Here is a 13338-nt window from a genome sequence, read left to right on the forward strand (position 1 = left end):
CCTAGACTCATCCTAGAAGGCTTTACCTCTATTCCCTCATTAATTGTATTGCTTAACTTTTAAAGAATACTTAGATGTGAAGGAATTTTTTGTTTTGTTCTTTTACTTTTTATATATAATGGCAAGTCTAGAAGCAAGCAGAAAGGTTAAGCATGTTGTTCAAGGTCACTGGGCATTTCCATGGCTAAGCCAGAATAAACCTCAGGGGAGCTGAATTTCCAGTTCATTTCTTGACACACTGAATCATACAATCACTTAGAATTCGACAGTTATTGTAAATAATGTTTTCTTTCTCCATACTCAGGAATGTGTCCTTCCTGACACTTTATGTACTGACTACTACTACTATTAAAAAGAAAAAAAGATAAAAAGCCAAATATCTTTTTCACAAAAAAAGTGTAAATATTTTTATACATTATGCACAGTTCAAATACTTTGCACATAAATTATAAATAGCCATGAGGTTCCAGGTTCAGTCCAAGTAATATGTTTAATCCAAGAACTCTAATAAGTAATAAAACATGGAAATAGAGGGGTTAGGGAATATCTTTTTGTCTCTGATATGGGAGAGGAACATACATGTATTCAGCAGGATTATGTCTAAAGCTATTTCTAAATCATAGTTCCAAGGATGATTTCTTTTTTAAAAAGTGGAGAAATCTCCAGCAGGAGATGCAAAGTGCAGTGTAAATGGAGCTCAGTGGAACAGACCAGCAGGGCACTCCGTTCCTGTCCCTTAGGGGGCTCCTTCAGGCAATTCTGAGCTTAAGATCCATCATGAGAGGACACTGCCACTGCTCTTTGTCCCTTTACTCCTATACATTGCTGCTTTAGCTCGGTTACTGCCTCAGTCAGTCTGGGATTCTTCACTCTCTTTGAGGAGGTCCACGGACGATGTACAACCAAACACTCAAGTCTCACACCTATGAATGAATTTAAGGAAGGAGGTTGGGGACCCCACTAATTGGACAGGTGTGCCCTGACTTCCTTGTCCCAGTACCCACAGTTATTAAGGAGAAATGAATTCTTGCTCGAACACTCTCACTCTGATCCCGAAGAGAGATATGTGAACGAGCTTTTCATTTCTCAGCTGACATTTGTGGAGAATGCCTGAGGAAAAGCAACCTTAATGTTGGTAGGACTTCCGAGGGGAAAGGAGTGTTTTCATTTGTCAGGTTCTCTGGGTCCCCAGCTGGCAATTTCCGAAATAGGTTTTTAAAGTTTTTTTTTTTTTCTTGCCCAATTCCTATTGCCCCAGGAAGCGTCCATGTCATGGAGGATGGCCGATACGTTCGTTTGGCTGCAGAGGTTGGACTTTTGACCCGAAATATACAAATCCAGCCTGATATATCATGCAGGGCGAGACTACTTGTGGGGTCCTTCAGAATATCCAGCAGTGAGGAATTTTCAGGTAAATGGAATTTTAAGTTACTAAGCATTACCGATTGGAGCCTATTCATCTGGGACTTTCAGAAATTCCAACTGTGAGAATTTTCATTTATAAAACAAAACGTTCAAATTAGATGGCTCCTTTGTGCTCTGAGAAACTATGAATTTTCAGTTCTAATCTGTGCTTAATTATCAGTGTGATGTTAAAATAATATACTAGCGATCAGCACATATGCACATTTTTACCTCAAAGAAAACATCTTCAGCAGATGTGAAATTTCCTCTGCTTTGAAATTATAGATGATTTAATGACCACTTGAGTTTTATCTCTTTCCTGAATTTCTATTACTCTTTCCCAGTAGCATGCTATATCTGATGGTAGGCCTCAGCTCATGCTATAAATTAATAGCATAAATTTAAATAAAAATGATTTCCATATTCTAGACTACGTTAAGGATCAGTTCAATCTTTCTCATTTCTTTCAAGCTTTAACTTTTTTGGAATGCTGCAACATTATTTGATTAGGACCCTGTTCTTAAACTTGTATCCCTTAAATATTATTCTAGAATCGTTTCCTGGTCAAATAAATTCGGGAAAGGATATCACTGTAGCTCCATCTTAGAAGGTCACTGAGTACCTGAATATAATAAAGGCTCTGAGAAGGCCTGGAATAAAGGATCTAACTACTTCCCAAATATATTGAGCATGAAACACTTTTTTGTTGGCACATCTGTTCTACCAGTATGGTAAACGGCAATATACGTACCGAACTTAAATCAAAAGTTCAGGATTTCTGGCCCATGGAACAAGCTCTCTTTCCATAGGCTCTGTGTCCAAGAGTCCTCAACAGAAGTGACTTTGCTCCTCCCCTCCCCCCAAAAGACATTTGACAGTATCTGGAGACATTTTGCTTGTCACAGCTTGGGGGAGCTTCTTGGCATCTAGTAGGTAGATGCTAAAGAGCCTACAGTGTATCCTGCAATCCTACAAAGCAAGGACAGCCTCCCACAGGAAAGGATTCTCTGGTTTGAAATGTCAATAGTGTTGAGATTGAGAAACCATGCTTTAGAAGACTGAGACACAGGCTGAGTCCTGGTCTTCTGGAAATGAGACAGGGTCCCTTTTAACTGACACTGCAGGCCATGTGAACATGATCACAGAATAGAAAGCCAATTCTGACAGGTTAGCACCAGGCCAGAACTGAATGAGCAGCAAGACTGACATGGTCTTGAATTTCCGGCATTGCTGATCTAGGGTTTCTTAAATCATCCCGGGGGGGAAGGGATGTTATAGACTGGGATTAATGCCGATTTTCATGCCTATTTTATCTCATGCAATCCTAATATCTTTGTGAGAGAGACATTTTTATAGATGAGGAAACTGTAATAAAATTGCCTGCTTATGTGTGAAACTCACTTAAGAGCTTGTGAACAACTTGAGGGTACGGTTGCATCTTTCATCACCATTTTTCTAGTAAAGGAACTGCTATGTATTGAGTGCTCCATAAATGGGAATAAAGAAAGTAAGTGAAGAGTAAGAAAAGTCATCCAGCTAGAAAGTGGCAGAGGTAACATTCAAATTCAAGTCTGATTCTGAAGCCCTTATTAAATAAATTTTTAATTTTGTAATCATTTTAGACTTCAAGAAGAGTGGCAAACATAGTATGGAGAGTTCCTGTGTACCTTTTGCCCAGTCTTCCCTATTGTTAATATCTGACATATCTGCTACATTTGTCAAAACCAAAAAGTTAACATGGGTGCCTTACTCTTAACTAAATTCAAGATATTATTCAGATTCTACCTGTTTTTCCACTAATGTCCCTTTCTGTTCTAGAATCTAATCCAGTTTCCCACACTAAATTAAGAAGCCTTGCATTTTTCTGTAAATATACTCCAGAGCCTGGATGAAGTAGAATCAGCAGGTGTAGGTCAAGGATGCCAGCTATGGGTGTTGAACAATTATAGGATAGAAAATTGGGCCAGGACTTACAATTCCTACTTTTAAATTGGAGGCCCCTGTCATTCTTTTTCTGACCAATAACATCCAGCCATTTATACTTACAATTGTGATTTTCAAAAGGAAAAATAGGATAGTAGTTGTGAACATAATCTTTGTTTAATTCTTCACGTAAATGCTCAAGACATTTTAAGTACTTACTATTTTTTAAAAATTTTTAAATTTTATTATGTTATGTTAGTCACCATACAGTACATCATTAGTTTTTGATGTAGTGATCCACGATTCATTGTTTTCGTATAACACCCAGTGCTCCATGCAGTACGTGCCCTCCTTAATACCCATCACTGGGCTAACCCATCCCCCCACCCCTCTCCCCTCTAAAACCCTCAGTTAGTTTCTCAGAGTCCATAGTCTCTCATGGTTCGTCTCTCCCTCCAAATCCTCCCCCCATCATTTTTCCCTTCCTTCTCTTAGTGTCCTCGATGCTATTCCTTATGTTCCACAAATAAGTGAAACCGTATGATAATTGACTTTCTCTGCTTGACTTATCTCACTTAGCATAATCTCCTCCAATCCCATCCATGTTGATGTAAAAGTTGGGTATTCATCCTTTCTGGTGGCTGAGTAATATTCCATTGTATTTATGGACCACATCTTCTTTATCCATTCATCTGTTGAAGGGCATCTCGGCTGTTTCCACAGTTTGGCTATAGCGGACATTGCCGCTATGAACATTGGGGTGCATATGGCCCTTCTTTTCACTACATCTGTGTCTTTGGGGTAAATACCCAGGAGTGCAGTTGCTGGGTCATAGGGTAGCTCTATTTTTAATTTTTTGAGGAACCTCCACACTGTTTTCCAAAGTGGCTGTACCAACTTGCATTCCCACCAACAGTGTAAGAGGGTTCCCCTTTCTCCACGACCTCTCCAACATTTGTTGTTTCTCTTCCTGTCCATTTTTGCCTTTCTAACTGGTGTAAGGTGGTATCTCAATGTGGTTTTGATTTGAATTTCCCTGATGGCTAATGATGATGAACATTTTTTCATGTGTCTATTACCCATTTGTATGTCTTCTTCAGAGAAGTGTCTTTTCATATCTTCTGCCCATTTTTTGACTTGATTATTTGTTTTTTGGGTGTTGAGTTTGAGAAGTTCTTTATAGATTTTGGATACCAGACCTTCATCTGTAGTGTCATTTGCAAATATCTTCTCCCATTCTGTGGGTTGCCTCTTTGTTTTGTTGATTGTTTCCTTTGCTGTGCAGAAGCTTTTTATCTTGATGAAGTTCCAAAAATTCATTTTTGCTTTTGTTTCACTAGCTTTTGGAGATGTATCTTGAAAGAAGTTGCTGTGGCTGATATCAAAGAGGTTACTGCTTATGTTCTCCTCTAGGATTTTGATGGATTCCTGTCTCACATTGAGGTCTTTCATCCATTAGCTTTCAGCCACTGGTTAATATGCACACGAGTAAAAAGATATTGTATGATTTAAAACTATGAATTATAACCATGTAAGTATAAGACATAAAAAAAACCACAAATTAGGGCGCCTGGGTAGCTCAGTTGGTTAAGCAACTGCCTTCGGCTCAGGTCATGATCCTGGAGTCCCGGGATCGAGTCCCGCATCGGGCTCCCTGCTCGGCAGGGAGTCTGCTTCTCCCTCTGACCCTCCCCCCTCTCATGCTCTCTCTATCTTATTCTCTCTCTCAAATAAATAAATAAAATCTTTAAAAAAAAAACAAAAAACCCCCCACAAATTAAAATAATACTGATATATTGCCTTGCCTGAGATTCTAGAACCACTTTCTACTCTATAAAATAAGCTAGTTATGTGCGGAATCTAGCATTTGGTGTCCTTTGGGCCACTGTCTTATGGAGACAGGTTCAACAGCCCTTTCAGCTGTGTGCTATTGGTGAGGGAACTGTCAAAAATGTTACCACCAGAGAAATAGTTTTTGGATGTTTTATCATTCAGTGAATATTTCTATACCATCTACCAGTGCCTCCTTAATCAGTGTCATTTGATAAATTTAGATATATTGGAATCCTATCACCTGGTTACAAAGAAAGACATACATGGTCTTTTTTTTTTTTTTTTAAAGATTTATTTACTTTAGAGAGAGAGAAAACATGAGTGGGGGAGGGGCAGAAGGAGAGGATCGGGGAGAGACTCTCAAGCAGACTCCCCACTGAGCACAGAGCCCCACGTGGGGCTCGAACCCAGGACCCCAGACCATGACCTGAGCCAAAGTCAATAGTTGGCCACCTAACCAACTGAGCCACCCAGGAACCCCAGAAAGACATACATCATCTTTTTTTTTTTTTTTTAAGGTTTTATTTATTTATTTGTCAGAGAGAGAGAGAGCACAAGCAAGGGGAGGGGTAGAGGGAGAAGCAGGCTCCTCACTCAGCAAGGAGCCCTAGGTGGGACTTAACCCTAGGACCCCGAGATCATGACCTGCGCTGAAGGCAGACGCTCCACTGACTAAGCCACCCAGGCATTCCACATACATCATCTTTCACTTCATCTGTCCTCCAGACCATGCTTTGGTCCTCCATGGCAGCCGGATGTTAGTTTCTCCTCTGTGAAAAGGGAGTGGGGAAGGTGGAGGGTTTAGGCTGAACTACTTTTGAACTTTAAATACTATTACTGAAACACTATAGCTCCCTCCAATTTTACTGAGAAAAATAACTTTATAGTTCATCTTTGGCAGTACCTTTAGAAAAAGAAAGAAAAAAGGGGCGCCTGGGTGGCTTAGTCAGTTAAGCGTCCAACTCTTGGTTTTGGCTCAGGTCGTGATCTCAAGGTCCTGGGATCAAGCCCCACATCAGGCTTCACACTCAGCAAGGAGCCTGCTTGGGATTCTCTCTCCCTCTGCCCCTCCTGCTCATGCTCTTTCTCTCTCTCTCTCAAGTAAATAAATAAATCTTAAAAAAAAGAAAAAGGAAAAAGAAGAAAGAAGTAACGTGAGGGATAAAGTTGTGACCTATGCAGCTAAGGGCACATGACTAATTCTGGGCACGCTAGCTGTAGTGCAGTCACCTGAACCCCAATGCAAGGCTGCTCCTTTTATTCCACCACGTCTCCCACTCCCCACAGTGTGCCTCCGTGGGGGTTAATAGTACATCCTCTATACATTTGCCTACGTCCCAAGTGTAGTGTGTTACTTAAACCTTCTCTACCTCAGTTTCCTTATCTGTAAAATGGGGATGATAATTGTACCCACCTCGTAGAATTTTTGTGAAGTTAAGAGTTTAAATATATACACACACACACACACACACACACATATATACAAAAACACCCATGCATTATTGAGATATGACTTAGAACAGTGCCTGGTACCTAATGAGCACTATATGAGAGGTAGGTGCAAAAGTTATTAATTCACCTCATTTTTTTCTATAATCGTGTTTTCATCTATTTTACTGAGAGTATATACATTGACATATTAGTGCTCATTATATTTTTAAATCAATCTAGTGGCTGTAGTTCATACTGTATTTTTGAAGTATCTACTTAAATTAATACCAAAAAATTCCTCGGTAAGACTAAATAATTCACTATCCTCTCCTGATGTAGAAGATGTAGAGAATCTTTTTATTGTGAAAATGAGACAGGGACCACAGTGTGGCTGGGATAAAAATACAGAAAAGACTTTATGGGGTCTTTAAAGTGATTTAAAAATATGTTTTATATAATTGACCATTATATTCCTTCTTGTAATATCTTTGTGAGGATGGCAATAGACCTTTCACATGGGATCGCTGAGAGGAGACACAGCATTGAGGTGAGTGGCCAGGAACCCGTACTTCCTTCGTTCTCTTCCAGATCCTTGACCAGCTCAGCAGAAAAATACATGGAATCTGCCAGCTAATGTGCTCATCTCCAAAGCCTATCTCTCTTCCCTATCTGTCTTTCCTCTCCCCCATCCTATTGCCAGACTCTTCAGACTGCACATGAAACCTTGGCAAGCATTCATGTGATATTTCGGGTGATGCATATGTTGTTAGTGAGACTCATTGTGTGAAATACAGTGCTGGTATTGAGAATAAACTATTACATTAAAAAAATTTTCTGCATCTCCTAATGCCCATAAATGGGCCATCCTTCTACCTTCTGTAGGGCAGGAGAAAGTACCTGATGATCTGCATTTTGTTTGCAGGTGTCCTTCAATTTTCAAATGTGGAAATTCAGAACTTTGGGTCACCATTGTATTCAGCCATTGAACTCACTAATGCGTCGGCAGGATCCTGGATAATATCGTCCACTCTGCACCAGAGCTGCAGTGGGGGCATTCGTGTGGCTGCCAGTCACGGGATCATTTTAAAGGACAATCTAGTGTTTGGCACAGTTGGCCATGGCATCGACTTGGAGGGTCAGAACTTTTCTCTCTCTAATAACCTTGTGGTTCTGATGACACAGTCAGCATGGTCCACCGTGTGGGTGGCAGGAATCAAAGTGAACCAGGCAAGGGACATCAGCCTCTATGGCAATGTTGTGGCAGGATCGGAGCGACTTGGCTTTCACATCCGAGGCCACAGGTGTTCCTCTCCTGAAGCTCGCTGGTCTGACAATGTGGCCCACTCAAGCCTTCATGGCCTTCATCTCTACAAGGAAAATGGGCTTGACAACTGTACTGGTATCTCTGGCTTCTTGGCTTTCAAGAACTTTGACTATGGCGCCATGCTGCATGCGGAGAACAGTGTGGAGCTAGAGGACATCACTCTGGTGGATAATACTATTGGTCTCTTGGCAGCAGTGTATGTGTCTTCTGCTCCACAGGGTCACATTGAAAATGTACAAGTTGTACTTAGGAATTCAGTCATTGTGGCCACGAGCTCCTCTTTTGACTGCATTCAGGACAGAGTTAAGCCTCGCTCTGCCAACATGACATCAAGAGATCGTGCTCCTTCCAATCCAAGAGGGGGCCGAGTTGGTATTTTGTGGCCTGTATTCACCTCAGAACCAAATCGGTGGCCTCAGGAGCCATGGCACAGAGTGAGGAATGGCCATTTAATTTCAGGAATGATGAAACTTCAAGGTAGGAGGTTTTAGCTTCCAAGCAGTGTAGTGCTTAGGATCTTCATACATCTGTGCGTAGGATCTTCAATAGCGTTCAGAAATTATATCAGCAAGAGGGTACAATGTAGTCCAGTGGTTACTGTCCACTTGATAACCTGCTGGCTATTGATGAGCACAGTGGTGGTTTATAATGACAGTGAGTGGCTCCTTAAAAAGTCATTGCTTTATTTATGTTGAAGACCTTTCCCAGTGATTATTTAATTTGATTATATGACAATTCTCTAGGTAGATGTTCTTTTTCCTATTATAAAAAGGAGAAAACAGATGCAGAAATTGTGCTAACCCAAGTTGGTTAGTAGGTGATAGGGTAACCTGGATTAGAACCAGTTATAAACATAACCTATGATGTTAATCTTCCATCAGATCTCTTTGGTACTATTGTACTCACTCCCACTGGATCATGATCAAAACTTTGATGAAAAGTATTGCTCTTAAGACTTTAATGTGTTGGAATACTCTTCTCTTTTGCATACAATGTCCATGTCTGGAAGAACTACTGATATTTTAAATTGGGATTTATGTTAACTCCTGGAACTACCATGGATGGCTTAAATTTACTCCTAGATATGCATTGGTATAAGAATATTTAGTTCTGTATTCTGTATTTGTGGTTGGTAGGTTCTATGATCCAATGTTATGATATCTTAAATTTTTTTCAGATGTCACCTTTTCTAGTTTTGTGAAGAGTTGCTATAGTGATGACCTAGATGTCTGCATCCTGCCAAATGTGGAGAGCACTGGGATCATGCATCCAATAACAGCAGAGAGGACCAGGATGCTAAAGATCAAAGATAAAAACAAGTTCTATTTTCCTCCTTTACAAGCTAGGTACCAGTTTTAGTATTTATAATAAGCCATGTTTATGAAGTATTTGGCAATTCCTCAAATCCTTAAGCATGTTTAAAAGAAAAGAATAAGATCATCAATGTAAATAGAAATAAGTTTTCTGGAAAGATATGGTAGATTGATTGAATGGCTCGAGTTCTTTACCCTATGTTCATGCCCTTCGAAATAAGATTTTTGCAATCTCTCCTATAGCAGAGGCAGAGGCTCTATTTCCCTCTTGAATTTGGGCTCAGCCATGTGACTTTTTCTGGCTAAAAAAGAGAGCAAAAGTGATAGAATGCTAATTTTACTATTGTTGTTTCATTGTTTTATCTTTATTAGAGATACTTCTTTGGGGTGTTTTCAAAATCACTGGAAAAATATTTACCCTAATTCTTGAATCTTCCATGGAGTATGGTGTCACTAGTTTTCAGAAGCAGGCTCAGGAGCCCTTGTGCAGGGACTAGGAGGTCAAAGGATTTCTGTTGTCAGAAATCCCTGCACTGAGTGAAGTGGCTTAGATACTGGCACTCAGACCCTGTGTAACTACTGTTCTTGAACATACGATCTGGAACTTTTAGACAGGGATATGAAAACTAGATGAGGCATTCTTTTTGTCATAAAAGGGAGTGGGGAGGTTAAGAGCAGGGATAATGGGTTACTTTCTTTTCCCCACAACATTGGGGAAAACTCCTTTAGCTGAAAGAAAAGAATCAGGAAAACTTGCCCTAATTAGAAAGTTAATATGTTTGGCCCAACACCAATCTCTTTTTAATGCCCATCCGTGAGCCTATTTTTTTTTTTGGTACCTAAACATTATGAGCTTTGCAATTTGTTTTATTCTGTCATTTTTTCTCCTGCCCAATTTTCCTTAGGTTCATGTCTTACTTATGGGATGAAATAGTTATAAAGCTAAATGATATTAGCATCTGATTCTTTGTATTATTAATACCTGACACATAGTTGGCATACAATAAATATTTAATATTATTACCAGTGGTACCTAAAATTATTAGACCAGGGGAAATCAAATAAATGCTCTATAATTCAATGCTATAATTGTTTATAACTTGTTTATATAACCCACCTGACTCTCAATTCTGAAAGTATAGGAACCGTGTCTGTCTTTATCACCACTGTATTCCCCAACATATAAATGTAGGCTTTCAATAAATATTTGTTGAATGAAAATATGTATTTTTACTTTGTATATAGCACAAATAGAATTGATATTTATAATAATAATTTTAAAGTCCTGCAAGGCCCCAAAGTTTCATAAAGAAATGATTACATTATGTTCAGTAGATATTAGAGGAAGGAGCATTTTATTTTATCTTGCTTCTTACAAAATTAGCAATTGAAGCAAAGATTATATATTCAGGTATCTAGAATATTTGGTTATAAGAATGTCTTTCTTTTTGCCCATATAATGGGGAAATAACATTTTCTATAGAGTTTTATTTTGTATTTGTGTAGCACATTATTAGTAATAAAATCCTGTTGAATTTCTTTTTCTCTTTTTTCTAAGATTTTATTTATTTGTTTATTTGGGGGGGAGGGGCAGGGGGAGAGGGACAAGCAGACTCCACCCTGAGTGTGGAGCCTGACGTGAGGCTCGATGTCAAGACCCTGAGATCATGACTTGAGTCAAAACCAAGACTCAGACACTTAACCGACTGAGCCACCAAGGCATCCCGAATTTCTTTTTTCATGTCAGCTCTACCAATATCTGTTTTCTTTGTGTTGCTTATCATGGAATGAGAGGGTTGCTTTCTGTCTGTCTTCACAGGAAAGGTTTAGGAATGCTGGTCTGCCCTGAATCAGATTGTGAAGATCCAAGAAAATACCTCTTTAAGGATCTGGATGGGAGAGCCCTGGGTCTGCCTCCACCAGTGTCTGTATTTCCTAAAACGGAGGCAGAGTGGACTGGATCCTTCTTCAACACAGGTTGGTTATATCTGAACTTGATGCCTCCAGCAGAGGGAGGATGCATGTGAAGGAGCTGGTTTGGCTGGGTCATCTAGTGGGAACAAAAGAGCCAGGAGAGGAATTGAGTTCCAGTTGGAGTCTGTGCTATCACAGGAACACTGAGGGATTAAGCAATGCCATGACAGCATGGTGATTCGCTCCATGAGATCGCTTATGTCTCTGTATAATGCGCAGATTCCCAACACGCAGCTCTGTGCCCAAGTGCGAACATCCTCTCACTAGCATGCTCACCTGCACCTGGAGCAGCACTCCAGTCAGCCAGGGAACCTGCTCCTCTGCCATCCGCGTCAACATTTCTCTTCCCTCTGGACAGACAGAAAGGCTCTCACTCTGGGGAGGGTGGTGGAGTAGATGTCCTGTAGCTTCCTTCCTTTCCTCTATCTGTTCATTGTCCCCCGAGGGCTGTACTCAAAATTCCTTCTTCTTGCTTATGCAACCAGACCCCATTTAGGGATCAGTTTTAATAGCTGGAACCCCAGAGAGATCATCATCTTTCTATGTCCACAAACAATGGGATTCTGAGTTTCTGTTTGAGTTCAGGTGGAAACTGTTGCTCATAAATCTAAAGAATTTCCCCAGCTTTCTTTCTGTTTCAGTGGTTGATTCTTTCCATACTTCTCTTCTAGTCTCCTTTTCCCTTTTTAAGTTCTAAGTGAATGAATGTTCCAGGTCTGTGTTCTCAGATCTCTTTGGTTCTCTCCCTAATCTTGCTAAGTCCAAGGTTGAAATATCTTCTACTGCTGATGACTTCTAGTTTATATCCCCAGCCCTGAACTTTGGTCTGGTATATCCAACTGACTCCATTGGGAAGTACAATCGGCATTTCAGACTCAACATACCCCAGATGGATTCTTGAGCTCTGCCTGCATCCCCAGCCTGCTTCTTGCCTAGTTGACCCTACCTCCATAATTGGTATCATCATGCAAAATCTAGGAGCGAAACTTTATTCCTTTTTCTGATATAAATGCTCTCGCTTGTAAACCATCATCATCTCTCACCCAACAAGGGAATGGAATAGCCTCCTAATTTGATCTTCTTTCTTCTGTTCTTATACCCCACAATCTGTTTTTCACATGGCAGCCACAGTGATCTTTTCAACTTTCCAATTGTTTTCCATTCCCCTGGAATGAAATCCAAACTACAAGGCTATAAGTCTTGTAGTACCTGGTCCCTGACTACCTGTGACACCCTTTTTACCTATTCATCATGGTCATATGTTTTCTTTAACATGCTAAGCTTATTCCTACCCCAGGGCTTGCCTTTGCATTGGCTGTTTCCTTTGCCTGAAATCTCCTGTTCTCATTTCTTTGCAGACCTGGCTCCTTCTGTTCAAATGATAGCTTCTCAGAGAAGCCATCCCTGGTCACCGGGTCCAAAAGAATTATGCCCCCATTCTTTTCTAGCTCTACTATGCCTGCTTTATTTTTTGTTAGAGTTCCACTATTTAAAATTATGTTGTAAAGACCCTTGTTTACTGGTTGATTTATTGTTTGCTTTTTAAAGTGCAAACTTAGTGAGGGCAAGAGTTTTGTCCTGTTCGTTGTTATATATTTGGGGAATGCTCAACAAAGAGTAGTTGTTGGGTTGATCAAGTGAATGAATTGTTGATAGCCAAGGAGAGTATTAATGCTGCTTGCCCCAAACCATTTGAGAACGTACAGAAGAAACTGAGGCTTCAATTTAGGTCACGGGTTTAAGGATTTACCCATAATAGGAAATTTGGAACCAAGACTTTCCTAGGTCTCTTCTTCCTTGTTGCCACCTTACTTCCATTTGAACCACTGCTATTTTAACATTTGGTATTTACAGAAGTTTCTACGTAAGTCTTTTAATTACCATACGATTTCATGCTTCACTACTTTTTCACATTTCTCTTAAATATTTTCATAGGTTGAAGGCTTATCTTTGCAACAGGATGACATGCTGTGGGGACTACAATATAGGTTTTAAAAAGTCAGTGCTGAGTGCGTGGAACATGCTAAGTAAATATTCATTTTGATATGTTGGTCATATCTGTTGAATATAACAACAAATACATTTTTGCACAGAGGAATAAAATGCACGGAAAGTATATATTGAGAAAAATACGTG

At 39.9% G+C, this 13338-nt stretch overlaps 1 protein-coding gene across 1 annotated transcript in view; it reads left to right on the top strand.

The window, feature by feature from the left end:
- Positions 1 to 13338, top strand: part of PKHD1 (PKHD1 ciliary IPT domain containing fibrocystin/polyductin) — a 451815-nt gene that overhangs the window by 322589 nt on the left and 115888 nt on the right. Inside the window, exons 56-59 of the mRNA XM_021691934.1 lie at positions 1259 to 1411; positions 7514 to 8392; positions 9093 to 9261; positions 11048 to 11205. Coding sequence (XP_021547609.1) covers positions 1259 to 1411; positions 7514 to 8392; positions 9093 to 9261; positions 11048 to 11205 — 1359 coding nt within the window. The remainder of the gene's footprint in view (positions 1 to 1258; positions 1412 to 7513; positions 8393 to 9092; positions 9262 to 11047; positions 11206 to 13338) is intronic.

The sequence above is a fragment of the Neomonachus schauinslandi genome, chromosome 8 (genome assembly GCF_002201575.2).
Source record: "Neomonachus schauinslandi chromosome 8, ASM220157v2, whole genome shotgun sequence".
Classification (NCBI taxonomy): domain Eukaryota; kingdom Metazoa; phylum Chordata; class Mammalia; order Carnivora; family Phocidae; genus Neomonachus; species Neomonachus schauinslandi.